The sequence below is a fragment of the Bombus impatiens genome, unplaced genomic scaffold (genome assembly GCF_000188095.3).
Source record: "Bombus impatiens unplaced genomic scaffold, BIMP_2.2 scf_0036, whole genome shotgun sequence".
Classification (NCBI taxonomy): Eukaryota; Metazoa; Arthropoda; class Insecta; order Hymenoptera; family Apidae; genus Bombus; species Bombus impatiens.
In genome coordinates, this window is record NT_176455.1 from 565900 (window position 1) to 593653 (window position 27754).

Below are 27754 nucleotides of genomic sequence, written 5' to 3' on the forward strand. Positions count from 1 at the left end.
GTAAAATATTACATAACTATTATTATCAATTCCGTAAAAAGTTGAGTGAATTTTGTATGAAATAAATTTTAATTTTACACGAGCCCATATTTTTACTTATATTTGCAATTGAAATTTTTTCAATTATTAACGATAGAAGTTAAAAATTCAAAACAAATTATTTATCAAAAATTATGTAATCTCAATATGATAACTTTGAATTAAAAAGTAAATCATAGTTTGTATCTTGTAACGCAAGATGACGTTTATGTTAATTTTTAACGCAATAGTGCACGTGTAACCATAGAAATCACATGATCTCTTAAATTAAAATACGTGTATATAAATTTTTCTTTTTATATTTTCAATTCCCATAATTTCTTGTTACGGTATGTATATAATTACTTGTTTAGTTACATGTTATTTCATTATAATACAATGAAAATCGTTTATTGTTTTCAGTGTCGTTATCTACTCAATATGAATAAAGACGAAAAAATTCAATTGTTACGAGATGCAATCGATATTTATCCCAATTTTCCAAAGCCTGGCATTATATATCGGTAAATAATAAAATTACATTATTTAATTAATATTATATTTTTTGATTTATTAGGGTTATATAGTTAATGTCAAATATTATCATGTGAAAAATTGCTTGTGTTCATAAAGTAATGTTATTGTACTTTGAGCTTTATTATATATTTTCAGAGATATATTTGGAGTATTTCGCAACATTGTAGCATTGAGAGCAATGAAAGATTTAATAGTGGAGCACATTTTATTTTTGGAAGTTGATTTGGTTGTAGGTTTAGATTCAAGAGGTTTTCTTTTTGGTCCAATCATATGCATGGAATTGGGAAAACCTTTTTTACCAGTTAGGAAAAAAGGAAAACTCCCAGGAAACGTTGTGCAACATACTTTTACTCTTGAATATGGACAGGTTCATATATAAAACAAAATTTGTAGAGTATTGTAATTATAGGTATATTTTACTTTAATGTTACTTTCAATATTATTTCTGGGTTTCATTTGTACAGGATACTTTTGAAATACAAACAAAACATATAAAAAAAGGTACAAGAGTACTTATCGTAGATGATTTACTAGCAACAGGAGGTAATTAATATATAATAACAAAAAAATAAATATCCTTAGTATTTTACAAGTAGAAAAGTAGGTTTTAACAATAATGTGTCCATAGGTTCTATGCTAGCTGCAATAAGTTTAATAAAATCAACTGGTGCTGAAGTGATTGAATGTTTAACAATAATTGAATTAACTGGATTAAAGGGAAGAGAAAAGCTTGGTGTACCTGTTCACTCATTTGTTCAATATGATTAATCTTTCTGAAGTAACATAAAATGCACAATTTTTTATTTAAAGGGTTTAGACAATATAAAGTGCAATATTAACATTCTCAAACCAAGCATTTAAATAAAAGAGCATTTTTATAACAACAAAACAATATTTTTGTAAAATAAGTCTATATATAGAAATGTTTTGTTATTTTGTAATTCAATTTATGAAGATATGTCATAATACTTACAAATTATAAATATTGTATAAAAATTTTAGTAAATATAAATTAGTAAATCCCAACAGAGTTTTAAATACTGTATAACATCTTTTTACATTAAAATCTTTATTTCCGCAAACATGATACAAAAGAAATATTAATTCTTTTATTATAATCTTGTAATATATAAAACATGTTAACTATTAACTACTCTTGATTTTTGAGATCTTAAAGAACTCAAAAAACTTTGTACTTCATATTCTAATTTGTTCACATCTTCTTGTAACTGAAAATAACGTTTTGTTTTGCCATTTTTCGAACATACAATATCTTTATCACTTGTAGTATCTAAATTTAAATGCAAGGTACCATGAAATTGATCACAAATACATTCACAACTAGCTTTATATGTTTCTGTTGGTCTTTGTTCTGTTCTTATTTCCCAATTCGCATCAAACAATTGTTGTTTGAAAGATTTGTGTGCCTCTAAAAGAAACAAATTTGAATTCCCACAATTTATATATTGCTGTAATGTTTCAAGAATATACAGTACCCTTTAATCTTGTTTGATTGATTTGATCCATAAAAGCTTTTGCTTCATGTTCCAGTCTATTTATTTCTGCAATTTCTATAATTTTTTGATTGCATTGACGCATAATTCTTTGTTTTTCCTTTAACTTTTCTAATTCGAGAACAGAGATTTCATCTGTTAAAAATTTGGGAAAATCATGTAACATAAATGGTGGATATGGCCCTTTGGAAGGTAATGTAATTACTTCATCCCTAGAAAACATAATATGTAATATAGTGCTTAATATAACAATACAAAAATATTGTTACAATCAAAAGAAAATTGCTTTACCTAAGGTAATGGCTAGGATGTATTCTTAACGGTAAATTATTATCAAGCTGTTGAGCAACTTTTAGTAATTCATGTGCGCCAATATGACCTTGTTTAGTAAAATATCTTTTAATACTTTCTTGTGCTTGTAATGAAGAAATAATAATTTCGCGGGAACATATACTGTATGCAACAATACTCATCAATAGAAGTGAAGGTTTTTTACAAGATATTAGATTATCCCATAAAATTAACCACTCAGGACCAGATAAGACTTCACTCATACCAGTCTTTAAAAGAGGCCATGCATATTCACTAGATGTTATTCCTCGTTCACAAAAAACGTTTAACAAGGATGGATCTGCTTGTAGAAGAATATTTTCTATTATACCTAACACATTTAATGGTGGTAAAGGATGATATTCAAACCACTTTTGACAATAATTCAATAATATAGTTAAAATGAGTTCAAAGCCAAGTAGTAGATCTTTCTGTAATAAAAATAAAGCAGTTAATTTCTCTTGATATGTCATCTGTTTCAGTATATTATGAATATATATTATATATTTTATTACCTGAAATATAATAAGAAATGGAAAAACTAAATTTGGTAAAAATGAACATTGTACTAATAAAGGACACCATTGTATTAAGCAATGAACAGTAGTCATTAATAATATATGTTTACTTCTACTTGCTAATGGATAGTTTTTTAAAATGTCTGAAGTGAAATTTATACTAGCAGCTTTATTAGCCAAGGCATTATATGAACATTTATTAGCTGGCAAATTTAGAATAGTCGACCATATTAATACTCGATATTTTCCAGGATATTCTCCATATTCTTTTAAAATAAGTATTAATCTTTCTAAACGTAATTCGTGTTTAATGCTTTGTCTAACACATTGTAAGTGATCATATATTCCATGTGCAAGTGGTCTACATGGTTCTATTAACTTTTGCAAAGATTCACATTTTTTTGAAAATAATTTCTCACTAATTATTAATTTCAGATGACCCTCCTTTTCTATATATGCTATATACCTGCCAGTGGAAGAAACTGCAATTTTTTTTATTGGTTTGGTAACTTGTAGAATATCAATGACACAAGACTGATTCAGATCAAAGAAGTAAAGATTAGAGCTTGATAAAATACATGCCATTATACTAATTGTTCCACTATCCAAAGATGGTACAAGTGATAAATATTTCACTCCAATAAAATTGTCTGGCAAATTTAAAGTTTTCATTAAATTCCAGTTACACGTATTCAGAATGATAATTTTATTTTGGGTGCTAACTATAATCATTGCTCTTCCATTTTGTGTAAAGACAAAGTCTTTAATATTTCGTATTCCAAATATCTTTGCATCGATTTTTACATTGTTTTCTAATTGATTGAAATTCCATATTTGGAAAGTATCATTGTAATAGAGCACAACAATGTGTCCTAAGTTTGAAAAACTTGTCTTTTTTATTATAAAATTTTTTGGACAAGCTCTTAACTGTTGAGCTTTATTACAGGAGTTTAGACACCATATTATAACTTCTTTATGTGAAGAAGTCAAACAATAATTTTTGTAAAAAGAAACATATACTGGGGGTACCTTATGAGCAATTAACAAGCGAAATTGAGAAACATCTGCATTTATTCTCAATATTTTTATGTCAGCTGTAGCAAGACCAACTAATATTTCAAGTTTATTTATGGGATTAAATGCCACGAATGTTGCTCGTCCGACGTTTCCTAATTTTTGATAGGAAGGACAATTATTCATTAGATCGATGTAATATAAATATCCTGCTGTATCACTTGCAATAAAATGTTCTTCAGTCCAATCAAATGCTATATGCGAAAAATTAACTTTTAATGGACATTGTATCCTTTTAATTGCTTCTGGTTCAAGTTCATAACTATTATTATCGAGTTTTTTTAAATTCTGCCATTTTTTCTTATACATTATATTAATTTTTAAACAATAGATAGTTTCATTTCAGTATCAATGATCTTTAGGTTATGTTTACGTTGAGAAATGTCAAACATGACATTATTTACATCATACCGGTTTTGCTTGTTTGAAACTTTTACTTGACAGAAAGAATTAAGAAAAAAAAAGAAAATTGGTGATAAAGCTATATAATCATATAATCATATTAAATTATTTAAAAATTATGCTTCATGCATTGGATTATTTTCTATTGTCACGTATATATTGTAGATTAACTACTAACTAAATAATAATTATAATTGCGAAATGAAATATTGCTCAATTCTAAAATATGTCTTTATAGCATATTATATAGTTTTTTAATTTTCTATTTTGCCGCTTCGAATTTATGAAATATTTTTGTTATTTCTTACGTCATTAACTGAATAGTGAGTGAAATAAGATCTAGACAGTTTGGGTTCTGTGGCTGTTTATTGAAATGATGGCAGTTGATTCTATATCAATTAAAGAATTTTAAAGATTAATTTCTCGCTAAAGAGATTATTAATACTTTGGGTAATTTATAACGTGATATGTCGGATAACTGCAAAATGGTAAGATATATTTTTTATTTTTATTTTATAGAAGTTGTTTCTCGTAGTGATCTGATTTTTAGGTTATACACAACTTGCGTTGAGGTGTTATGAAAGCAAATAATCATCTCCCACATTTCAGTTGTCAAAATAATTATTTTTTTATATATCCTCGATGTAATTCTTTTATTAGTAATAAAATTATTTTAAAATGTTTAATTTCTCGTATAATGATACATATAATAAATATAACAATAATTTGAAAATATTTCTTTTAATGAATTTTATGTTATTTAAGAGAGACAATAATTTTAGGTTAATTTATATTAAAAAATTAAATTAATAATTTTTTCTAATTCAATTTTAATCAAACTTATTTTTATTTCTAGTCTGTCGCTGAATTCTTAAAGGGTTTGCCTTCGCACAATGAAAATAATTTTGCTAATTTTCATACAGATAGTGGAAACAGAACTTGTGTAAAAAAACCTTCAGTTTATCTTCCTACAAAGGACCATCCTTCAGAACAAAGTAAGATAATTTCAGTATATATTTATGTATTTCTATGATGAATATTAAAAAATGAATGATTATAAACATAATTATTATTTTCATTTATATATACAGTTATAGTCACAGAGAAAACAACCATATTGTTAAGGTACCTTCATCAACATTGGGATAAAAATGTAAAAAATTATATATTTTTGTAAAAGTATTTTTTACAATTATATTTATATTAATTATATATATATTAATTATATTTTTCAGCATGCTGATAGAAAACGTGATATTTTATCTGCTAATGGTGACTCAGAAGATGATGCTGCTACAGTCCATAGTAAAAGGCCACGTCTTGATTTAAATCATACCATTTAAAATACACCTCAGTTATAATTTTCATTGTTTACTAAACTACATTTCCATTACCTGCTAAACTAATTTTTATTGTCTGTTAAACTATGTGATTCTTGAATGTAACAAACATATCTATAGTTCAGAAAAATTATTTCAAAACGTTGCTCTTTTAGTTTCTAAATATATAATTTGGATTAAATATCATGTGAAATATCAAAAATATAGGGAAAAACGTTTTCAAGTAATATTTCTTTAGATATGTAAAGTCATAATTTTATGTGATCATTTCGTACTACTTTATATTCTTGAAATTCGATTGGAAAAATTTGTATTAGCACATTAAATAATGTTCTACATTGCACAATATGTATAAATAAATATGTTCATTATTACTGGTAAAACGTAAAACTGTAATTAATGCAACATATGTACATTACAATTCAGGAAATTACTAAAATTTCTTTAATTGAGGTCGTAATGGACCATTTATCTCGAAATAATTTTATAAATTTGTGCTACAAATGCTCATTTTAAATATGTATTGCATATTTAGTGGTATAAGTTCTCAATATATATCTAATTTAAGAAAAATATATGTGATGTTTTATTTTATAAATGTCAGGTTATTTTGTTAAATTTTTTTCTTGTAATATTATGTCAAGATGTAGACAAGAGTTTAACTAAATAAAAACCTTGGTAATAAGTATACGATTAGGAAAGTATGGCAATAAATTTTCGTTTTCGAAAAATAAGCAGTATTTTATGTAGATTTTATATTTTTATACTGTATAAAGTACAATTAAAAAATAATTTTTTTAGAAACAGGCAAGTTTTACTTTTCAATGTCATTTTATTTACAAAATTTCTGTCATTTGATTTTATTTTAAATTTAAAATCTTTTTAAATCTAATGTATAATTCTTAGATTGGTATCTCTGGTGACAGAATAAATTTCCTCTCTGAAATTAAACACGGTTGTAAAGTAAATATACGATCAAGTCTGTAAATAATACAATACCTCGTAATACTATATCTTGATTATTGTCTTTTTATTTTTATTATATGTTCTTATATTATTTTATTTTAAATTTATGTAATAATTCAGCTTTTTTCTTCTTTATTTTTTAAAGAATGTATAAAAAACACGTTGTATAAATGCATCGTGAATCTGCATTTAACGATGGTTACGCCTATGATTTGTGATAGGTTAAAGTGTTTATGTTGATTTGTTAATACTAAAAGAATATTTTGCTATGCCACTTATCATTATTACTGGTATACCGTGTAGTAGTAAAACAACACGAACTTTCGAATTAAAGGAATATTTTATGAACAAAGGAAAAAATGTAAAAGTTATAAGTGAAATTGATGTTGTTACTAAAAGAGGTTTCGATCGAAATAAATTTTATGCTGGTTAGATACTACTTTATTTTAGTTTTATTATTAGCGAAGAACATTCAGATTTATTTTGATTTTACTATTTGCTGTAGATTCTAAAAACGAAAAAAGTGTGAGAAGTGACATAAAATCAGCAGCTCAGCGAATGTTAAATACAAATGATATATTAATTATTGACGGTAGTAATTATATCAAAGGATATCGTTATGAGATATATTGTATGACAAAACTATACAAAACTCCTCAGTGTACAATATTTTGTGATATACCAGTTGAGCATGCTTGGTTGTGGAATGAGAAAAGACCAACATATGAACAATATAACAGAGAAATTTTCGATGCACTTGTAATGAGGTAATCAAAAGTATCATGGATTAAATGTGACACTTTTTTAATGAAATAAAGTCAGAGATTTATAATATAATTCATAGATATGAAACACCAGACAATAAAAACCGTTGGGATACACCATTATTTGCTGTATCAGCAGAAGATGATTTAAAATTTGATGAAATTTATAAATCGTTGTATGAAGTAAAAGCACCAAAACCAAATTTAAGTACACAATGTGTTAGTATTGTCATATATATGACTTAAAATTTAAATTGATTAATATAATTTTTAATTTGATTATATCATATTTCAGCCACCATTATCATCTACTAATTATTTATATGAATTGGATACTGTAACTCAAGAAGTAGCTAATGTAAGTTGCTTAAAAATTGTTACTTATTAGCCAAGTATAATAAAATTTGTAGTAAATATTATAAGAGATGTTAAACATCATAAACAACATTATTATGACAAATCATAAATATGTATTTTCTATTTTGGCAAAGGCAATATTATCAGCTAAGCAACTGGGTATTGAAAGTGGATTTAAGATACCAGGATATAATTTAACAGTACAGAATCCATGTACTGCAGCACAGCTTATGAGGCTACGAAGACAATTTTTAACTTATAGTAAAATGCAACAAATTGAAATTAACCAAATTGCATTATTATTTGTACAATATCTTAATAAAAGTTTGTAAATAGAAAAGGTATTGATATATTTAATCATTAATCATTTTTTATGAGGCAATAAAAATCTGTTAATTAAATTTTCAGAAATGTACTCTTTTAATAAAAAATTACATTAGAGAATACATCATTAGGCCTATTTTATTTTATAGTAATTTTGGCCTGCATGTATTTTGCATTTTAAGATAAACTTTGGTTGCACAATATTACTGACTGTTTGGTTTGTAATAACATAATATCAAGTACATTATAAACAATTTTGAAACAGATATTGACATTTGTGCGACTTGAATATTATATATCTTTGAAAAAATTGATAAAATAATGAATACTACAATAAGAAATACCAGAATTGTGAAATTGCACTCTCTTTAAGATATTAATATAACTGACAGAATTAGACAAGGCAACATTGGTTTGTAAGAGAAATTTGACAAATAAAATGAAATTTGCCTTCAAACCGGTTGGAAAAAATATTGCGTAGTACGTACATGCAACCAAATCGAGTTTCTTTTATTTCATATTATGACGCTATTTAGTAAATATCTCAAACAATAAACATTAATGATATGCTAAATCACAAATATTGAACTCAAAAGAAAAATTGCAAAACTGTTATTAGTACTAAAGAAGAGTCTCTTTGATCTTGTATCAACTTTTGTCGATATTTAAAACAATAACTGCATAATTTTATTATTCAATTTGCTAACAATAGAGCTGTCATGTTTGGCAGTTACTTACAGTGAAATGAAATTCTCGATAAAAAAATATTAGTTCAACTTTTAACAATATTTAAAGATTTTTGTTACTTTTTCTAGACTTAAATTACCTAATATTGACTTGTTTCATAAAGTATAACAGCTTTGCTTTTGTAGTAATGAACCTATTATATAATGCATTTACAATTACATCAATTTTTCTTACAAGTGAAACACAGGAAGTCGTCAATAGTTAGTTTTCTTGTTCTTGCATACCATTACTTTCAGTACCATTTCTATAATTCACATTATTATCTATGTGTCTTTTGGGTTTCCGACAAACAAAATATACACTATTATATTCACATTGCAACATACTGTTAACGTTTTGTGCATATCGCGTTTTTACGCGCGTTTCTTCCTTCTAAAAATATTCTAAGTTGTAAAATTCGATTAAGTTTTTAGTATTACATAACAGTCAATGTCCTTTTATGAAGTTAATTACCTCTAATTGGAATCCAAATCCGTGAATCACATCGCGAACTACATCGTAACTTGGTTCTATAGAATCTTCCATTGGCATATCACTAAAATGATACAATAGTGGACCAAGATTTATCCATATACCTCCTGGCTTTAAAATTTTATAAATAGTTTCAATAAATTGTACAACATTATTTGCGCAATCTATAAAAAAACACGTGGCTACACAATCCCAGTGATTGTCTTCTGTATAAACCTGAAGTACAAAAATAGAAATTTTTAAGATATTTATTTATTTTTTAATATGTCCTGATATTTACCTCCAGAAAGTCCCCAGCTGCCATGGAGAATTGCGCATTTTCTGGAAGATCACTAGGATTTACATCTGGGAAGAACACAGCTTGAGTTTGATGTTCTGGTTTTAAATTATTCATATATTGATGTACCCATGGATGTACTTGATATGAATTTACTCCTCTACATCTATAAAGTATTAAATATGAATAGTAAAAGTCATCTTAAAAGGAATACTGTTTGCTAAAAATATTTAACTTTTACCTACTTATTTAATACAAAATGAGAAGCAAAGAGCATAAAAAGGGAAAATTCATTTCCTTGGCAAGTATATCCACGTCTCGCAATTTCATATGCTAGTCTTCCCAAACCTGCTCCAGGTACTAGAATTTGCACGTCTGATGGTGTACTGGAAATTTACCTATCATTTCATACTTTTCTGAACTATGTTCTACTACACCACTGTAGCTAGATTCTAGATGTCTGAATATATTTTGATGGAACATTTTATTTGTGTAATGTGTTCAGAAATTTTGAAGGGGTCATACCAATAATCTGCAGGAAATTGATTCATAATTTCATCTATAATAGGCTGATAACACGCCATTCGTTCTTCGGTACCTTCCACGCTCCAATCACGAACCAGTTGTTTAATGGTTGCTTGAACCTTTTCTTGATCAGCCATTACTGGACGAGGATTTAATGTCTGCAATTAGACCTACCTATATTTTGTACAATAGAATATACTTTTATAAAAAAAGAAGCTTGTTAAAATGATAAAAAAAATCCAAGCTTGAATGAGAGAAATAGGTAAAATATTTCTTCCTAGGCAATTAGTGTTATAGTAACAAAACTTTATATATAAGACATAGAGAGTTTTCTTCAAGAGTGTTAATGGTTAAATTAACTTCAACAGTTAATGAGAAGCTATATTGGTATAGTTTTAAGATTTCTATTTTGAATAAGATAAAATAAAATAAAATATCATGTGACAGCATGAACACAATTGTGTTTATGTTTAATAAGGTTAATAGAATTAATTAGTCACAATTTTAAAAACATATCATATTATACAACAGAATATACATGCCACACACCAGGTGAACTTTTCTTACACTGTCAGTCTGTGCAGTAGCTGGGCTCACATTTTCAAAAATATGTGCTACATCCTTTATGATAAGCTTAATTATCTCATCATTATTTTCAATACATCTTTTAACTTCTTGCAGATGTTCTCTATATTTTGACAAAAGCCTCTGATGATGAGCTGGAAGTGATAGCAAATATGATTCTGTTTTCTTAACCCTTAATAGTGAATGATTTCTGTAAAAAGAAAATTTTGATATAAGTAATATTTATAATATTATTACATTTGTAAGTTTAAGCTTCATGCTTTACACAATTATGAATTTATAGTTATACAATCATGAATATTAAACTAATTTAAGTAGGACAGCAATTGAAAAACATAGCCATATCATAATTGAAAACCTATACATTTTTCTTGCTAAATACTCAAATTATGATACTTTTACTTTTAAAAACTATATTACAGCAATGTAATGTAAAAAATTATTCCTATAATTGTAGGATAACTATGAAAACTGCAAATAAAATATAACTCAATGCCATATCGTTGGAGGTTAAGCAGTGATATTAAGAAGTTTTGACGATAATCGAAAAATTTTGGACGATATCTTATAAAGTTATCCGGAGTACTATGTTCGATGAAAAAAGCAAAAGAACAAGAGCAATAAAGATAAGAACGAAACATCGATTCGAAGATTAGAGTCAATCAAACAAAACGATTTTTCATGATATACTTACTTGTAATATTTAAAAGCTGAGACGATACGTTGAAAGTGTTTTCTCTCTTCTTCATCCTCGTAAGTGTCGTGCATTTTTTTTGGATAAGGATTCGACATTGTTTCCATTTTTATATTCGAACGTGGAGCTTAGTATTTTAATGAGTTTTTTAGCACGACGTTCAGTGGCGGCTTTCTTGGTGCACGCGTTATGACGCGTTCTTATTACTACGATAAATTATTCTTTAAGGCTGAATCGTCAGCAGATTTGAATTTATTAACAAATACGCGTTGAGATAAATATCATTTCATTTCTTTTAATATGTCAAGAATATATTTTATACGTAAAGGAATAACATTGTTCGGTTACTTGTGATATCAAGCTTTTTGTAATTTTAATCACAAATACAAAAAAATACAAAATACTTGTAATAATTAAAATATGTATATGTATGTATAAGCTCTAGTATAACCTAATATAATTTATATAAAAACTCACATTTGTCTCTTAATAAGAGAAAATATTTTATGTTTGAACAGAAAAAGACAAAATAAGATTTTGTCGACGTCATTTCTTAATTTTACACTACAATAGGTTATATGGTATAATTTTTCTATATGATTCATTACAATTAGCAAGAAATATATTACTTAAAAAAGTGAAAAAAAACAGTAAGAGTAACAATCATCGTTTAATTCCTTATGATACAATGATCTGTAATCTACACGATAATTAAAGCTACTTCAGAAATTCAAATTTTGTTAAGAGTCAAATAAAATTTGATTAATACTTGTTCTAATAATTTGGCATTATTGTAACGCAGGAAATCCATAAAATTTCTCGTTTACCACAATTGGAAACTGTGCCAAGGCACAACTTGCATATCCGCAGAGTTTCTATAGCTGTTGCAAGTTGCAGGTAGCACTCTGTCGTCCACGCCATTTTTAAAAGGAGCTCAGTCGCTAATCAACCGCGGTAGGGTACACTTGGAACCTCTCCGCGAATATTGTATCGAGCTTGCGACTTTTTTCCGCGTTTAGTGTTGCCGTATCAGGCATTTCGCAATGACAGCAGTGTAAGGAGTTTGTTTTAAACTCTTCGTTGAGTGTATAAACGGGGGTGTTTATTAGAAATATTCAATAGGAAGCACCAGCACGAGAAACATGTCTAGTGCACCACAAATGTCCAGTGGGCTTAGCAAGCTCAAAAAGAAACATTTTCGAGTTAAACATCAAAAGGTTAAGCTGTTCCGTGCAAACGAACCTCTTCTTAGTGTTTTTATGTGGGGTGTCAATCACACGGTGAGTATTAACATAACTGCGTGACAGCGTCGTACGTCATCGAAATGCCATTTTCTTCTTTCACTCTCTTCAAGCTGGATAGAATCGGAAATTTATGAAAAACGCTGCGTTATTCTACGTCACGTTTTACATTAATGTAATTTTCTCCTATAATATTCTTGGAAGTTAAGAAAATATGTATTTGAAACGCGTGCTGCGCTATTTTTCTATTGTACTATATATTTGCAAAGTGTTGTCGGGTTTTATATTTGCGATTATAAGATTTTATGAAATCTTTTTATTAGTAATCAGGAGTAATGAAGGATTTATATCACTATAGTAAATTTTTTGACACAACATTGTAATTTTATCTAAATTTAAAATCATGTTATGTTTCCTATAGTTACCGCATGTTTATTTGTATATGAAATAAAAATTCAGTTTATTAAGAAGTATTATACATTTGAAAAAGCTGAAGTTTAAAAAATTACTTAATTATATAATTGAATTAGTTTTGTTTCCATTTTAATATGTAGTTCTTTTAGCTCAATAAATAGTAGTATAAATGTGCAATTATAATTGTTTCCATATATACAATTATACAATATATACAATTATTTCCATATTCACATTTGTGGATGATGACATCTATGTACACAAATATATAATCCCAATATGTAAAAATTATGTGATAAATTTGTACAATAAATATATAAATACATGTCTTGATGTAATTTGTATTTTTTGTATATAATCTTTTATAGTAACTTTTGCAGTAGTATTCATAATAACAACTTACTTAGGAAATTATGTTTACATAAATGTTACATGTAACATACACGTATTACAGATAAATGAGCTTAGTCATGTTAATATACCAGTAGTGCTCCTGCCAGACGATTTCAGAGCTTATAGCAAGTTAAAAGTGGATAACCATCTTTTTAACAAGTAAGTTGTATTACATTATATGCCAAAATATGTGTTAATTCAATATTAAAGGAAATGACAAACGTTAAAGGAAAAATTTTGAACTTAAACGTAGTTAATAGTGAGTTGAGTCATAAGGGTAATGCTCTGTTTGATATTAGGAAGAATTTATTAATGTAAATGTAAAGCAAGTAACTCTCTGAGGTGGCCTATTCTAAATATATCGCTAAATACTGAATTGCTAGGTTGGTCACTGCTTTTAATAATAGAATGAATGAAGGTCCTCCTGATCTGAAATTATAGTTAATGATAAAGATATTCATAGCTTTACTCCTTAACTTAAAAAATGTTTGTATTACTAGTAGATATATATATGAAATCTGTATGTTATATATGTTAAAAATTTATACCTTCCAAGCAGAAAGTTACTCATATATTCAACTTTTTGTTTTAGGGAAAATATGCCCTCGCACTTTAAGTTTAAAGAATACTGTCCGTTGGTATTCAGAAATTTACGGGAAAGATTTGGTATAGATGATTTGGACTATAAGGAATCAATGACAAGGTAAAAGATAATTTATTTTGTAAATCATATTTCTCAAATACATTAAGTTCATTTCAGAAAATAATTGAAAAATATTATTAAAGTGATTATAATATGCAGTACTTGTTTAATATGTACTATATGAATAAGAAGTAAAGCATAATTTTTTTTTTTTAATTTTAATCTTAGTTTATTGCACTGCATGTCAAAGATATGTTTTATTCTGTGACTGCTTTCTGCATATGTTATTATAACTGTAATACACATATAAAGTATCTGTATGTATTATTATAACTTGGTAAATATTTCTTTACTTATTTTCCTATACAGCACATTCACTTATTTATAGAGTATTGCAGATTTAGGGGCTTTACTTGATACAACCTTGAAGGAAGATAATCCACCCAATGACTCATACGCAAATCATTACAATTAAAAGTTTTATCGTGATATTTGAAATTAATTTTGTATTGAAATATCATAAGAAACATATTTTGTTACAATATTACATTTTGTAGAAATAATTATATCATTTTGAGATACATCTATCATATTATATCAAATATAAATTTAAAGAAATAAGGAAAAGAAATATTTTTAATTTCAGCATAAATTCAACTATAACGAAAAAGAAAGAGAATGCATTAACAGGCAACATAATGTTATTGTTACTAACATATTTCAGTATATAAAATTTAGTGTACTATATTGCAATTACATAAATGTATATAACTATACATGGAAACAATAAATTTCCTTCATTTCTTTACAAACAGAAAGTATTACTTTTCATTTAAATGTAATACATAAGGATTGTTGATAGTAAATTGTAATACAAGAATTTTGATACTAGATGTCGGGCATTTAATCCTTCCCTATCAGAGAGGCATTGGAATTTGGCTAGGAATGGGAAGACTCATAAATTGGTTCAGCATTGTGCTACTGCTCCTTCAATAACTTTTTCTCCTTCTCCTGTTCTTTCGCAAATTCCAGTCCTAAATAAACCACTACGTTCCTACAGTTTTAAACCAAAGCGTCTGAGGTTAGCCAGACTTGATTTTTCACTTTGTGCGTGTTGCTTGTGGCTAACACGTTTTTATGAGACTTTCATTAAATATAAGAAATCAGCTCAAAGGAACACAGTTGATTGTACACAATTCTTTTCTAGTATTATATTACCGTACTTAGACTATATGTTCGTAATTAAATGTTTGTAGAGCATTAGAAGAATTAGAGTTAGTGTTAAAGCATGAATTTATCTTCATTTAGTTTAGTTTATGTATTTATTGGATATATTATATTTATGTATATATTGATCATTTTAGTTGTAATAGTATAGTATGTGAATAACAGTATCATTATTGGTTAGTTATTATGCTTAATAACCATTGTTTTTTTTTAAATGCATGCTAATATATGTGGTAGAGGTATACTAATAGTGTTTCAGAAATTCAGAAAAAGAAAAACGTTTTTATTGCTGGAAATAAATAATTTATTATACCATAGTGCTAAACTAATATTAATATTGTTTTTATCATTTCCAGATCACAACCAATATTAGAGGACTCATCTGGAAAAAGTGGTGCAAAATTTTACCAGTCTTATGATAAACTGTTTATTATCAAAACCCTCACAAAGGAAGAGGTAGAAAGAATGTATTCGTTTCTAAAACACTATCATCCAGTATGTAGAACTGTTATTTATACATGTAAACTATTATATATATTTGCTGTTTTTTAAATAAAACTAACAATTTTCCTTCTGTATATATTAGTATATTGTAGAAAGGCACGGAAAAACTTTGTTACCCCAATATCTTGGCATGTATCGTTTGACAGTAGATGGAGTTGAACATTATGTCGTTGCCATAAGAAATGTATTTTCAAATCATTTAACTACTCATAAAAAATTCGATCTGAAAGGCTCGACAGTAGATCGTGAAGCATCTGACAAAGAAAAGGAAAAAGATTTGCCTACTTATAAAGATAATGATTTTGTTAAAGAGGGAACGAAAATTTATATCGGCGAAGAGGCAAAAGCTAAACTTATAGAGACGTTAACCGCTGATGTCGACGTGAGTTTCATTTCTTATTTATTGTATTTATGTAATTGTACATTTTATATTTATTGACAAATTGATTATTATAGTTTTTAACAAAATTGCATTTGATGGATTATTCTCTATTACTTGGACTGCACGATTGTGCGCGGGCCGAACAAGAAAACAGAGAACGTGCAGAAAGAGAGGAGGAAGAAGATAATCATGAAGAAGAGGATGATAGTGAATCTGGAAGTGGGCTTGATTCACGAGGCCCAATGGGAGAGTATGCATTTTTACGATGTAGTGAAATATTTCATAGAATTTTACTTTCGAAATTTGTAACGTAACATTTTTATTAGCCGTCTATGGAGTTGGAGCGGTGTTGCAGGTATGGCAACGCCTCCTGAATCACCACATGCCACGTTGTTGCGCGACACGAGTTTACAATATGAAGATGCCATAATTCCTGAATTAGATATTTATGCGATTCCTAGTAAAGAAGGTAATATTGCTTACAATTAACACATAAATATTTAAATTAACATCCAAATTTTGTTTTATTTCAGGTGCACCTACAAAGGAAATTTATTTTTTAGCCATAATAGATGTGCTAACTCATTATGGTGTGCGTAAGCAGGCAGCAAAGGCAGCTAAAACAGTGAAGTATGGTGCTAATGTCGATGGTATATCCACCTGTGATCCGGAACAATACGGCAAGCGATTTATAGAGTTCATGAGCAAAGCTATAGAATAAGCTCGTTGTTCGTTGTTGTTAAGCTTGTAAATTTGGACCGCTTGTTCGAAAGTCGTGATGACACTATCGTTTTTTACTGCGTTTATGTTAAGTGCGTCGAACATTCGTTCCTCGCACTTTGATGTTTGACCATAAAGATCTTTATTTGGTATGTACTGTTATTTGGTCAGTACCGTTGATTACATATTTCAGTATTCCTTATAACATTTACAATGGAGTTAGAAGCATAACGCAATTTCGTGGATTATAAACTCTTAGAAGATCTATCAACAAATTTTTTCCAGGGAATATTTTAGTAGTTTTTATAACCAGTGACATATTTTCTCAGTATTTAATTACAATTTTTCTATAAAGACAATTGTCAAATACTGTAGTTTTCTTGTGTTCTTTATTTTTCTTTCATTTTATGTATATTTTCAAAACGTGAGACTTACATTAGTTTTTCGTACATTATGTGTACAATCAGGAACACATAAAAATTCTGTTAGAAAAGTTTATTGTAGATTATTTTTATTTTGTGAGGTGATACTCAATATTATACTCAAAGAAATAGTTTTTACACATACTTGTTTAATGTCTATTATTTCGTTGTATGAATTATTGATATATAAATAATGCTAACAGAAGTGTGTATTGTATATTGTTTTTGGTACACATAATGTGCTATAAAAGCTGCGTTAATTACCGTCATTTGACAGTAAATGATATGTAATATTAGTTTATTGGAAAATATTAAAATTAATGTTGATGTTACATATGATAATCAGAATTATAGGGACACGATTAAGTGTTTCACGAAGGAAGCCTACATTTATCGTAAAGAGTCTCTCAATTTCGTCAAGACGAATTATAATGCTTCTGATCTAGTGTCTGTGGTGTTGTCTGGAATGTTTAAATATTCGAGGTATAACGTAATGGCTTCTACAGCGAGAACTTTCGTTTTTGGTAGGTCTAAAAAAAAGAGGAGAGAAGTAATATATTATATGCGCAGAAGGTACTATAGTGTAAGAGCTTGAAACTTTAAAAAAATTATTAGTAAATGTTAAAGTCTGTAAATGTCACCTCTTTGATCATTTCAGTTACCGCGAATTGGTGTTAAGACCATCGATTCGTTTAGTTTGTGAAGTTACATTTACAGGGAACAAGAAGAACTGTACGTATTATGCGCGATATATGTCTCCTTTAATTTGTAAAGTGCTCAAACTTAGCCGATGATTCCATTAGAGAAATTAAGTAAAGTATGAAATATGTTTTTTTGGCGCATTGCGAATGGAATGCTAATTTATAATATTTATAAAGAAAACTATTTAATCAAAGTATGTTTGTTTTATTTCCTCTTTTATGTAAAAATTATCTAGAATCAATTTGTTGAAAATGTGTTCAGTTTTGAACAGCATATGAAGTGATATGTTCCTTTGTAGCATTCGATTCATAATGCGTCAAGCTTCGGCGTAATTAGTAGCACAAGATCTCGCTTAATAATTTTAATGCAAGATAATTTAATGCAGCTTCATTTTTTTATTCGATAAACTTTATATTAAAAAATTGCTTGTTATTAATTATATTTTAAGACCGTATATCATTACATCATGCAAAAACAAAAAGGAGAATGTATCGTTGCATGATACTCTACCTTTAAATAATCTATTGTAATAATCAATTTTTTATAATTTGTTAAAACTGATCATAATATAACGACTAATTACTTTACTAATTAAGGTATTCATCTAGTCTTGATACTTTATATGATTTTATACATTGCCAGTACATTGGAAAAACCACAAAAGTAAATGAAAATGCATATTGCCAACAAAGGTGTATTATAAAAAAACAGTTATTACAGTTATAAAAAGACGCTCAATTTCTGTAATGTTATAGATTCTGTAAGAGAAAATATAAATTGTTTTGTCAACTACGATTTTCTGTTACATAGTAACAAATCTTTCAAACGTATATTTCTTTTTTTCTATTATTATATATTCATTGACTTACAAATCTCGAAAGAGTTTAAAGTTTATATGCAACAACTTTAGTCTATTATAGACTTTGAAACATATAGATTTATAAACGGTTTGCTTAATTAAATTGCAAGAAAGATTTTGTTTATTTTTCAATTTAGATTTTCGCAATTCGCACCATGTAGAAACGATGTATATATTCACTATTTTACTGTTGGCAGTATATATCCAGGCTTCTGTTATCCTAACATTTGTATTATTCACAGAGTCTGTATTGTATAAGCCACGGGAAATAAATGGACATTTAACACAATAAGGAATTATAAATAAAAAAATATTAGGAAAGAGAATGTTGAATTTTATTTTATAATACGCTCTAGATAATAAAAGATATTGGTTGTAATAATATGATTACATAGTTTAAACTAAAAACAATTATTTTTTATGTATAAAGTAAATTACTAACGAATGATACATATTTTATCATCCAATGAAACAAAAATATACTAGGTAATTATATACTTAAAATTAATTTGTACTTTAGTTATTGCATCTAAAATTGAAGAAAATTTAATTTCTTCGCGTCTTTGGTTTTTATATATGCTTTGTATATATTTAACCTTTTTGTTATGGGGTCTATCATGTTTCAAGATTAAACCAATAACACGTCAAGAACTTCCTTAATAAACTATATACGGAGTTTCTTTGAGTTATTTTGTTCTGAACCACAGTAATCTTTTTGAGAAGTGAAATTCTCTCCTGGGCTCAAATAACCGCTGCGTTTCCTTCTTGCAATAGGTGAAACTTGTTTTAAATGCTCCATATCATTAAATACTACTTGTGCACCTCCTCCACTAGTTGGTAATATGTCTCCCTATCATCCAAGAATTGTATCATTATTCTATCTAAATATATCTATATTTTGAAAACATTAATAATACAAACTTTGTATAATTTAGTTTCAAGTTCACCATCTGTGTCTTGTTCTTGAGCAACAAGACAGTATCTGGATGCTTTATTTGTTATATCTTTCGGATCTGTCAGTTGCTTGACGCTTATTCGTTTATTTCGAATTACTGGTTGAAGGATAGTACCAACCGGAACTAATCCAGGAGGTCGATGATCAAGCCATCTATCTGCACTTTGTGACCGTCTATAGCGCGGATTCACTACTGGAATTCTATCCTACAAATGATTAAAGGTAATATAATTTTATTTTTAATATATAACTTAAAATCATAACAATTATTATATTTACTTTTCTACTTGGTCGGGTATCATTGCAATCTTCAAATTTAGTCGTAGAAACAGTTTTTGTAGTAGTTTTTGGTGTAGTTGTAATAAGTATAGATTCCGAGACAGTGTTTGGAACAGTTGTAGTAATTTTCGATGTTATCGGCATTTCAACATCGTTCTGTACTTGAATTGTTTCCTTGGATTCTGGTCTATCATTTTTAGTCATCTCATCATCGCTTATTAATATTTGTTTCACTAATTTCAGCTTATCTTCCTTTTCTTTCATTTGATTCTAAAGAAATGAGAGATTTAGATAAATTAGTAATTATACAGGGTGATTCTACGCGAAAAAAGAAGTCGAAAATATAGAATAAAAAAAATTTTTTTTTTTTTTTAATTTTTTCATCGAGACAAGGATCTACAGTGAGATCCGTTATAACGTACGATTTTCTCGAAAACAAAGCCTCAAACGAAAAATTTTTATTCTATATTTTCGACTTCTTTTTTCGCGTAGAATCACCCTGTATAATTACTAATTTATCTAAATCTCTCATTTCTTTAGAATCAAATGAAAGAAAAGGAAGATAAGCTGAAATTAGTGAAACAAATATTAATAAGCGATGATGAGATGACTAAAAATGATAGACCAGAATCCAAGGAAACAATTCAAGTACAGAACGATGTTGAAATGCCGATAACATCGAAAATTACTACAACTGTTCCAAACACTGTCTCGGAATCTATACTTATTACAACTACACCAAAAACTACTACAAAAACTGTTTCTACGACTAAATTTGAAGATTGCAATGATACCCGACCAAGTAGAAAAGTAAATATAATAATTGTTATGTATGTACAATTAATACAATATACCTGAAGAAGTTCACGTTGCCGACGAAGTTTGCTTTCCAGTTCTTTACTCATTTTATCAGTTTCTGCTTGAATTTTACTATTATATTTTTCTTTTACCCTCTGCTTATCTATTGCACGTTGATTCAGTAACATACTCTTGTTCTGTAACTGCAAAGGTTTTGTTTGATTGTTAGAAGAATGTTTTATTTGACAAAAAGAAATGTAGATAGATTAATATAAAATAAAGAGTTACATCTTGTTTCATATGCCTGATTATATCGTTTGCATTATTTAATCTGGATAGTAGAGTATCAATTTGAGCTTCTGTTTTACAAATATGAGCTTCCAAAGCAGAGATCTGAAAGAATTGTATGCTGAAGATTTAACTGTTATAATTATTGCTATAAAGACTTACCTTCTTTTGCCGTTGATCATTTGATGCTTTCAATGTAGAGTTTTCAATTTTTAAAGATACATTTTCCCGTTCGATTTTTACTATCATGTTTCTAAAATTCGTTTCTAAAAAATGAACAAATTTGATATAAATTTTCGGAAAATATGTTTTTCAATCAATACGTTAAAAAATTACGTTTCTGTTTCAGGTCTTCTTGTAAAATATTCCGCTTCTGAATACGCAATTCTAAGAAACGTATAAGTGTAGTAATTATTTCGTCATTATGTGGACTTGTTATTTCCATTTCTGGGAATGACCCTCCAAGACTGGAAAAAAATGTATCACATAACAAAATTTTTATTATTAATAGAGTTTGATTTAGTCATTAATTTAATAATTTACCTGTATACTAAACCCAAATCAATTTCCAAATCAGCAGCAGCTGGATTACCAGCATTCTCTAATCTGTTTCTTGCTTCTTTAAATATCTATCAAAAAGTAATGTCAATAACTAAATATGTACAAAAATTATTTTAATATATTAATATATATATGTATTTTTTCCTTACTTTATTAGCTTGTCTTCTACCAGGTATGTATCCTAAATCTAATTTTGAAGTTGTGGAATTTGTAATTTGTACTTCTTGACTAACTTCAGCAAACTTTAAGACTTGCTATATAGAAAAAGAAAAATTTTATTATATCGAATTTATATTCCAAACATTACTTGCCTCCAAAACATAAATACTTACGATAGTTTCATCATAATCGTTAGTACTAGGATTCACACAAGTGATCATTCTAACATTTCCCTCGCCATCAAAGTAATTCTTAAACAACTGTGTTATTTTAGAATCTCTATAAGGGACTATTTTATTTGTACCTTGAGTTTGATTTTCACGTAGTATTTCCAAGCAAGTGCGTAGTGTCATTAACGAATTATTTATATTTCCTATTTTAACAAATATAAGTCACATAAACATAAAAGAGCAATGATATATTTTGATAAATTACCTGCTTCTCTAAGTCTTTGTCCAGTGTTTTTTGAACGATTTGTACGCTCACTTCCTGCCAAATCTACTAAAGACAATTGGCTAACACAAATCACTCGTTTATTTTGAACAATTTGTTCACCTTCCTTATCTAATGGTGCCTGGTAAGATATTAACATTGTAGGTATAATACAGTTATACAGTATAATTAGATTACTTTACCTGGACAAGTCTTATAGTAAAAACACTGTGAGATCTGCTTGATTCTGTATTAAGATTAGTATGTGCAATATGTCTTTTACATTGCCCACGTTGGAATATTTCAAATGCTTCTTCCGAACTCTTTACTTCTACTTCTGTACATCCATGAACATACATATTTCTATTTCCATCTTCACGAATAATTTTATTTTGCAAAGTTCTAAATTGTTTCAGAATTTTTTTTTTAATAAATTCCATAAAATATCGACTACATTTTTAAAATGTATACTCACTTAGTTTTTCCATCATTTTCTTCCAATAAATCATATACACTATTATTATAGACTTCTATGTACGTTACAAAAACTGAGTATGCATTATCTTCATCAACATCTAATATTTCTGATTCATTACTTAAATTTAAGACATTTTCATTGTTATCGTTATTACCATCTCCTTTAAATCTTTGAATAATATATAAAACATTAAAATTTTACATAAACATGGTAGAAAATACCTAATCTCAAAAAATTTAAAAAAAAACCTTACTGTCTAAAAGCTTTTCCATTGTAAGAAGCAACAAGTTTTTGAAGTTCATTCTGCCTATCCAATAGCGCATCAACTTCACTTTGTATATCAAAGCCATTTAGTTTATCAGGTTTAAAGACAAATTTTTTTGTTTGATAGTTTGCTATGCTATTAAAAATAACATCTAAACTACGAGGCATGATGCCTGCATCATGCAGATTACCAGACATAGTATAAGTTTTGCCACTTCCAGTTACTCCATATGTGAAGAGTAAACTATTTTTACCATTAATAAGATTTCGAATAAGTGGCAATGCTACTATATCAAATACTTCTCCTTGAGAAGAGTTTGGACCAAAAATGTGACTAAAAGACGTTTGAATAGCCTTATTTACATTACGACCATTTGTTACTGATTCTGAAGGTGTAATAATGAAGCTTGTGTCGGAAATAATTTTTATACAAGATTCATCATTAGGATGAACCATTGGCCTTATGCGACAGAAGACTTTAACAGGTTCCTTAATTGCGTCGTTATCACATTTCGGTCGGTTTCCGTGCTTTCGTATTGCAACAAGTGGTTTTGAATTCCTAGTGGAAGTGAATAAGAATTACTGATTAGACGTTACTATTATTTATTCTAAATAAGTAGTTTAATTTATAAAAAAATATAATAATATGGAAAAATATAATAATATGATATAATAATATGGAAAGTTGTAAAATAAATATCGTTATTATCATAAAAATAAAATAAAATATAAACTTACACAGATTTCATGGTAGAACCAATTATCAAGTACAAGACTAATAAAAATTATCTCATACAATTGTTTAAGAACCTTATATAGATAAATTATCTCTATTATTTTCTATTTGTTATAAAAGTCGTTACATTTAATAAGTTAAAAATTCGAACATCTATGAACTGAAGTAAGCCTCTAGATCACTTATGGCGAGTTTCTATTTAAGGAAAGAAACGTTGAAAATTATATTAAGAGCAGAGAGGATACTCTCTGTTAGATGTAAACCTTTTATGAATTGTCCGTAGCACTATCATATAAACAGGTCCCGACACTCATATACCGAAGTTTAGGGCAAGCTATCTGAGAATGGAGTTGTGAAAAATCAGGGAACAGGCGAAAGAAGGGAACACGTTTTTCATTCTGCGCATGCGTGACATGCTATGAATGTTAGACAAAAACAGAGAAGTTTTTGTTTTTTATGTTGATTTCTTACGTCTAGTCACAATCCCCGGACGGTCTTCCGTAGTAAATGTTGAGACTTGTTTGTATGATCGTGATTCATATGTTGAAATAAAAATACGTATAAGCGCACCACTTGCGAGACGCTCACAACATTTCGACAGTTACATGATTGGACAGATATAGTTCCCCACCTCTCAAAAAGACATTGATGAAAACACACCCCCTAGACTGACTAGAATATAAGCATCAGACGCTTCAAGAGAAAGACACATTTAGATCATATTACATATCACACAAGACACTTTAAAAAAGAACTTTTCAAAATAAACATTCAGAATCACAATCTTACTAGAACTCTTTAATCAACCCTCCACCTTAAACGTTAATGTCATGCAAGGTACGTGACTCCAATCGAACATTTACAATTTAACTGATCGCCAACTAGTTGAGAGGTCGCAACAGATTTCTATTTTTGTTTTCCAAATTTTTTGTCGATTGATTTTCTGATAATTGATCGTTCTGTTGATTGTATTAGGATCTTACGAAAGAAAGAGTGGAACTTATCCCAAAATTTAATGAAGTGGGGTATTATATCTTTTATAACTAAAATTATATCAAGCAAAAGGCATTTTCAATAAAAATTGATTTATTGTTATGTACATGTATACTATTTCTTTGCTTGAATATCTTCTCTTAAATGTGTACCATCACAGAATGGCCGATTTGATGTTTGTTTGCAATTACACAGCCAATAATCTTTGGTTTCTTCAACTGTAAAACGTATAGGCTTCTGCTTGATTTGAAGAAATTGATTCCTATGCGTACCATCGCAGAATGGTTGTGTATTACTTTTACCACATAAGCACCATACATATATTTTACCAGCTGTGCACTTATATTTAAAAGGTTTATTATCGTATATAGCACCATTAATAGTTTGGTGATTTGCACTATAGACCTCTTTCAATGGGTTTTTAGGAATTTTCATATCATATTCCACTTTTTTACAATAACATCTAACCTGAAATATAGTTAGCATTCATATATTAGGAAGAAGAAGACAGCTTGAAATTGTATTAAAACATTAATAACCTCGATTCAACAACTTCTCCTTTTTGTTCTCGATATAATTTAATAACTTATTTTATTGTAAGGGATGGTAATTCTAAAATAGGTTAAGAAGTTAGGCTATTATAACTATAAACAAATAAAAATATAAAAACTATATTACGATATTTGAAATTTCATTGCAATTTCATTCACTTTTAACTTACATTTTGGTATTTCAAAATATTTGAATGAACAAAAAATGAAATTTTCTTTAAAGTTAAATGCATAATTAAAACGTGATATTCGATACACTGTAGTTCTGTCTTTGTCAATTCTCATAGATGTCAGTGCAATCTGCTCGTATTCGGCTAGAGGCCTCTGCAATAGTCGTTTGCGCATGGCAGTTGTGCGTTGCGTCAGAGTGAGGACAGTTCAAATTGAGGTGGAAAATTGCACCAGAGAAGAGAGAGAAATTGATAGAGTTGTATTTTGTATCTGTAAGAGGACTAATTCTGAATAGATTTAGTATAGTAAGTACTAATTAATCAGCTTGATCATTAATTTCCTTTTCACTTCTACCATGCGGTACTTATAAGCATGAGCCTGCTTCATAACGGTCAATTTATGATCAAAGAGGTTCTGTCATAATAGACAAGGAACGTAATAGTATATGTAGATATAGTAATATATTTTTCGCTTCAAGTCATAGAATATCAAGTATTTAATTATTGTATTTTATATTATTTCATGATTATATATTATATTCTAATATGAAAACATGCCGACTTTCAACTTTTACCTGAAACAGTTTCGGATATAATTAATAGTGTTTTGTCGACCGTTCATAAATTCCTGTTACGATTTTACAATCGACGCCACGAAACTGATCGGTCCCGTATTTTGTTTAAGATAATAGAAGTAGTTGAATTAATTATAAGGCTGAGGTAACAGGTTATGATGTACTCTTTATTTCGACAACAACTGTAGACAAGATGATTACGCTCGTTGCGTATATACAGGGTGGTTGGTAACTGGCGATACAGGCAGAAAGGGGGTGATTCTACGCGAAAAAAGAAGTCGAAAATATAGAATAAAAATTTTTCGTTTGAGGTCTTGTTTCCGAGAAAATCGACTTTGAATTTTCGCTCGGTACGTGTGCGGTACGTTATAACGGATCTCACTGTAGATCGTTGTCTCGATGGAAAAATTAAAAAAAAAAAATTTTTATTCTATATTTTCGACTTCTTGTATATATAGACATTGTATATATAGATATGTCGACGACTTGTATATATAGTATACAAGTTATTATGTTATATTATACAATTTTAGACAAAGTATTATATTTTCTAATGCAATATGGTTTATAAATAAATAGTATATTTTAACATAGTTTCAAGTAAAACAAACTTTATTTTTATTTGTATTGTATTATTTATGTATAATATTTAGTTACGTATATAAGTTATTACATAATATTATAGACCTTTAAAGGTATTATACCTTCTAATACTATTACGTCCCGCGACCCAACCACATGTTCTCGTCCATGCTTTGGTCAGGGTGGTCGATAGTTGTGCAAACATACTTGCTCGAACGCGCAATAATCCCAAGGAACCGTTAATTGCCGTCATAAGATTTAGCACTTTTTCCTTTACTGTCCAGGCCCTTAATTGCCACAATACATCTCTCAAGTTGAGACACTGCTTAGGGTTATTGCCCATTACGGTAAAACATGGGATAAGCGGGTTTCTCAATGTACGATACTGGAAGTCCACTTCCACCAGCGAGCGACCGTTGGTAAAGAATGGCCAGCACCCGTTACTAGTTTTCCTCCTCGACGTCATCGTCGCCGATCGTCACTTACTATTAACTCTTCGGTCAGTACACATTTTAACTTGCTATCCATTCTTCGGTGAAAACACTCCGACATATATCACAAGCAACATTCGTAGACACTTGTAGTATTCAAAAGTTGCTGGAAATAATGATATTATAATCGTTAACTCAGTGTTAACATCATTCAAACCATCTCTATTATCTTAATCGAAATAGGGGGTCGATTTGTGGCATCGATTATCGTATCGAGACGAGAACTTATGACTCTCGTTGTTGCGTTATACTGCGAACGCGTCTCCTTGCTAATTACGGTCAAACAAATACAATAGTTTGTAAGCAATATATTATATTACATTGTAAAATTAAATTTAATGTAAATTGTTACATATTTCTCCAATTTTATTGAATAAATTAATATTTTAAAGGCAATTCAACTGTTTTATCAATCACCTCTAATTCTATCGTTTACATTTTAGATGTAAATAAATACTGAAACTGTAAATAAACGAATCAAAAACGTAAATA

At 28.4% G+C, this 27754-nt stretch overlaps 8 protein-coding genes across 14 annotated transcripts; 4 read left to right on the forward strand and 4 right to left on the reverse strand.

Annotated features, from left to right (window-relative positions):
- The first annotated feature begins 199 nt into the window (after window positions 1–199).
- Window positions 200–1575, forward strand: LOC100746243 (adenine phosphoribosyltransferase). The gene is made up of 5 exons (XM_003485056.4): window positions 200–368; window positions 442–542; window positions 691–922; window positions 1020–1098; window positions 1184–1575. The coding sequence occupies exons 2-5, from the start codon at window positions 460–462 to the stop codon at window positions 1321–1323; spliced, it is 534 nt and encodes a 177-aa protein (XP_003485104.1). The 5' UTR covers window positions 200–368; window positions 442–459; the 3' UTR covers window positions 1324–1575.
- Window positions 1576–1617: 42 nt separating this feature from the next.
- On the reverse strand, window positions 1618–4347 carry LOC100746365 (TBC1 domain family member 31). 2 transcript variants are annotated; one of them, XM_003485057.4, is made up of 4 exons: window positions 2915–4347; window positions 2361–2830; window positions 2052–2281; window positions 1619–1984 (listed from the first exon to the last, which is right to left on the reverse strand). In XM_003485057.4, the coding sequence occupies exons 1-4, from the start codon at window positions 4298–4300 to the stop codon at window positions 1695–1697; spliced, it is 2376 nt and encodes a 791-aa protein (XP_003485105.1). In that variant the 5' UTR covers window positions 4301–4347; the 3' UTR covers window positions 1619–1694. The 2 variants fall into 2 exon arrangements, with proteins under 2 accessions (XP_033178688.1, XP_003485105.1); XM_033322797.1 differs by having other exon boundaries at window positions 1618–1984; window positions 2361–4347.
- Window positions 4348–4718: 371 nt separating this feature from the next.
- Window positions 4719–5852, forward strand: LOC100746480 (DET1- and DDB1-associated protein 1). Its single transcript, XM_033322833.1, has 4 exons — window positions 4719–4881; window positions 5250–5388; window positions 5485–5546; window positions 5629–5852. Exons 1-4 carry the CDS (start codon window positions 4861–4863, stop codon window positions 5734–5736), a joined length of 330 nt encoding a protein of 109 aa, XP_033178724.1. The 5' UTR covers window positions 4719–4860; the 3' UTR covers window positions 5737–5852.
- A 911-nt stretch (window positions 5853–6763) lies between these two features.
- Window positions 6764–8216, forward strand: LOC100746801 (protein KTI12 homolog). Its single transcript, XM_003485061.4, has 5 exons — window positions 6764–7127; window positions 7205–7466; window positions 7544–7682; window positions 7759–7821; window positions 7955–8216. Exons 1-5 carry the CDS (start codon window positions 6968–6970, stop codon window positions 8150–8152), a joined length of 822 nt encoding a protein of 273 aa, XP_003485109.1. The 5' UTR covers window positions 6764–6967; the 3' UTR covers window positions 8153–8216.
- Window positions 8217–8280: 64 nt separating this feature from the next.
- Window positions 8281–12362, reverse strand: LOC100746914 (carnosine N-methyltransferase). 4 transcript variants are annotated; one of them, XM_012389261.3, is made up of 8 exons: window positions 12271–12288; window positions 11444–11649; window positions 10732–10939; window positions 10165–10322; window positions 9885–10025; window positions 9643–9805; window positions 9345–9578; window positions 8281–9263 (listed from the first exon to the last, which is right to left on the reverse strand). In XM_012389261.3, the coding sequence occupies exons 2-8, from the start codon at window positions 11548–11550 to the stop codon at window positions 9093–9095; spliced, it is 1182 nt and encodes a 393-aa protein (XP_012244684.1). In that variant the 5' UTR covers window positions 11551–11649; window positions 12271–12288; the 3' UTR covers window positions 8281–9092. The 4 variants fall into 4 exon arrangements, with proteins under 4 accessions (XP_012244684.1, XP_003485110.1, XP_012244669.1 ...); XM_012389246.3 differs by having other exon boundaries at window positions 8653–9263; window positions 10714–10939; window positions 12271–12362; XM_012389271.3 differs by having other exon boundaries at window positions 8653–9274; window positions 10714–10939; window positions 12271–12362.
- Window positions 12363–12379: 17 nt separating this feature from the next.
- Window positions 12380–19239, forward strand: LOC100747035 (phosphatidylinositol 5-phosphate 4-kinase type-2 alpha). Of its 2 annotated transcripts, XM_012389231.3 has the most exons (9): window positions 12380–12723; window positions 13553–13650; window positions 14084–14194; window positions 15027–15215; window positions 15718–15856; window positions 15948–16247; window positions 16322–16497; window positions 16574–16716; window positions 16781–19239. In XM_012389231.3, the coding sequence occupies exons 1-9, from the start codon at window positions 12586–12588 to the stop codon at window positions 16966–16968; spliced, it is 1482 nt and encodes a 493-aa protein (XP_012244654.1). In that variant the 5' UTR covers window positions 12380–12585; the 3' UTR covers window positions 16969–19239. The 2 variants fall into 2 exon arrangements, with proteins under 2 accessions (XP_012244654.1, XP_003485111.1); XM_003485063.4 differs by lacking the exon at window positions 15027–15215.
- Window positions 19240–19263: 24 nt separating this feature from the next.
- Window positions 19264–24575, reverse strand: LOC100744044 (kinesin-like protein KIF23). 2 transcript variants are annotated; one of them, XM_024369969.2, is made up of 16 exons: window positions 24372–24575; window positions 23903–24234; window positions 23154–23723; window positions 22898–23068; window positions 22626–22824; window positions 22426–22564; window positions 22164–22363; window positions 21981–22085; window positions 21814–21899; window positions 21607–21737; window positions 21433–21536; window positions 21271–21375; window positions 21039–21185; window positions 20185–20454; window positions 19872–20111; window positions 19264–19800 (listed from the first exon to the last, which is right to left on the reverse strand). In XM_024369969.2, the coding sequence occupies exons 2-16, from the start codon at window positions 23911–23913 to the stop codon at window positions 19615–19617; spliced, it is 2664 nt and encodes an 887-aa protein (XP_024225737.1). In that variant the 5' UTR covers window positions 23914–24234; window positions 24372–24575; the 3' UTR covers window positions 19264–19614. The 2 variants fall into 2 exon arrangements, with proteins under 2 accessions (XP_024225737.1, XP_003485170.1); XM_003485122.4 differs by having other exon boundaries at window positions 23903–24238.
- A 393-nt stretch (window positions 24576–24968) lies between these two features.
- On the reverse strand, window positions 24969–25777 carry LOC100747152 (CDGSH iron-sulfur domain-containing protein 3, mitochondrial). The gene is made up of 2 exons (XM_003485064.4): window positions 25615–25777; window positions 24969–25361 (listed from the first exon to the last, which is right to left on the reverse strand). Exons 1-2 carry the CDS (start codon window positions 25675–25677, stop codon window positions 25008–25010), a joined length of 417 nt encoding a protein of 138 aa, XP_003485112.1. The 5' UTR covers window positions 25678–25777; the 3' UTR covers window positions 24969–25007.
- Between the last annotated feature and the right edge of the window lie 1977 nt (window positions 25778–27754).

What these genes read in the sequence shown, in the direction of transcription:
- LOC100747152 (XM_003485064.4), bottom strand. Translation starts at nt 25,677, where the DNA reads ATGCATTTAACTTTAAAGAAAATTTCATTTTTTGTTCATTCAAATATT. An exon ending in ATATTTTGAAATACCAAAAT is followed by an intron (nt 25,362 to 25,614) that starts GTAAGTTAAAAG and finishes ACTATATTTCAG; the next exon opens with GTTAGATGTTATTGTAAAAA.
- LOC100744044 (XM_024369969.2), bottom strand. An exon ending in ACAAAGACTTAGAGAAGCAG is followed by an intron (nt 22,364 to 22,425) that starts GTAATTTATCAA and finishes TTGTTAAAATAG; the next exon opens with GAAATATAAATAATTCGTTA. An exon ending in TTGAAACTAAATTATACAAA is followed by an intron (nt 19,801 to 19,871) that starts GTTTGTATTATT and finishes CTTGGATGATAG; the next exon opens with GGAGACATATTACCAACTAG.
- LOC100746365 (XM_033322797.1), bottom strand. Translation starts at nt 4,300, where the DNA reads ATGTATAAGAAAAAATGGCAGAATTTAAAAAAACTCGATAATAATAGT. An exon ending in CATCCTAGCCATTACCTTAG is followed by an intron (nt 2,282 to 2,360) that starts GTAAAGCAATTT and finishes TATGTTTTCTAG; the next exon opens with GGATGAAGTAATTACATTAC. An exon ending in CAATCAAACAAGATTAAAGG is followed by an intron (nt 1,985 to 2,051) that starts GTACTGTATATT and finishes TGTTTCTTTTAG; the next exon opens with AGGCACACAAATCTTTCAAA.
- LOC100746801 (XM_003485061.4), top strand. Translation starts at nt 6,968, where the DNA reads ATGCCACTTATCATTATTACTGGTATACCGTGTAGTAGTAAAACAACA. An exon ending in TCGAAATAAATTTTATGCTG is followed by an intron (nt 7,128 to 7,204) that starts GTTAGATACTAC and finishes TATTTGCTGTAG; the next exon opens with ATTCTAAAAACGAAAAAAGT. An exon ending in TAACTCAAGAAGTAGCTAAT is followed by an intron (nt 7,822 to 7,954) that starts GTAAGTTGCTTA and finishes ATTTTGGCAAAG; the next exon opens with GCAATATTATCAGCTAAGCA.
- LOC100747035 (XM_012389231.3), top strand. Translation starts at nt 12,586, where the DNA reads ATGTCTAGTGCACCACAAATGTCCAGTGGGCTTAGCAAGCTCAAAAAG. An exon ending in CGTTAACCGCTGATGTCGAC is followed by an intron (nt 16,248 to 16,321) that starts GTGAGTTTCATT and finishes TGATTATTATAG; the next exon opens with TTTTTAACAAAATTGCATTT. An exon ending in TGCGATTCCTAGTAAAGAAG is followed by an intron (nt 16,717 to 16,780) that starts GTAATATTGCTT and finishes GTTTTATTTCAG; the next exon opens with GTGCACCTACAAAGGAAATT.
- LOC100746480 (XM_033322833.1), top strand. Translation starts at nt 4,861, where the DNA reads ATGTCGGATAACTGCAAAATG. An exon ending in TGTCGGATAACTGCAAAATG is followed by an intron (nt 4,882 to 5,249) that starts GTAAGATATATT and finishes TTTTATTTCTAG; the next exon opens with TCTGTCGCTGAATTCTTAAA. An exon ending in GGACCATCCTTCAGAACAAA is followed by an intron (nt 5,389 to 5,484) that starts GTAAGATAATTT and finishes TTATATATACAG; the next exon opens with TTATAGTCACAGAGAAAACA.
- LOC100746243 (XM_003485056.4), top strand. Translation starts at nt 460, where the DNA reads ATGAATAAAGACGAAAAAATTCAATTGTTACGAGATGCAATCGATATT. An exon ending in TTACTCTTGAATATGGACAG is followed by an intron (nt 923 to 1,019) that starts GTTCATATATAA and finishes TCATTTGTACAG; the next exon opens with GATACTTTTGAAATACAAAC. An exon ending in TGATTTACTAGCAACAGGAG is followed by an intron (nt 1,099 to 1,183) that starts GTAATTAATATA and finishes ATGTGTCCATAG; the next exon opens with GTTCTATGCTAGCTGCAATA.
- LOC100746914 (XM_003485062.4), bottom strand. Translation starts at nt 11,550, where the DNA reads ATGGAAACAATGTCGAATCCTTATCCAAAAAAAATGCACGACACTTAC. An exon ending in CAATTTCCTGCAGATTATTG is followed by an intron (nt 10,026 to 10,164) that starts GTATGACCCCTT and finishes GTAAATTTCCAG; the next exon opens with TACACCATCAGACGTGCAAA. An exon ending in TCTCATTTTGTATTAAATAA is followed by an intron (nt 9,806 to 9,884) that starts GTAGGTAAAAGT and finishes AATACTTTATAG; the next exon opens with ATGTAGAGGAGTAAATTCAT.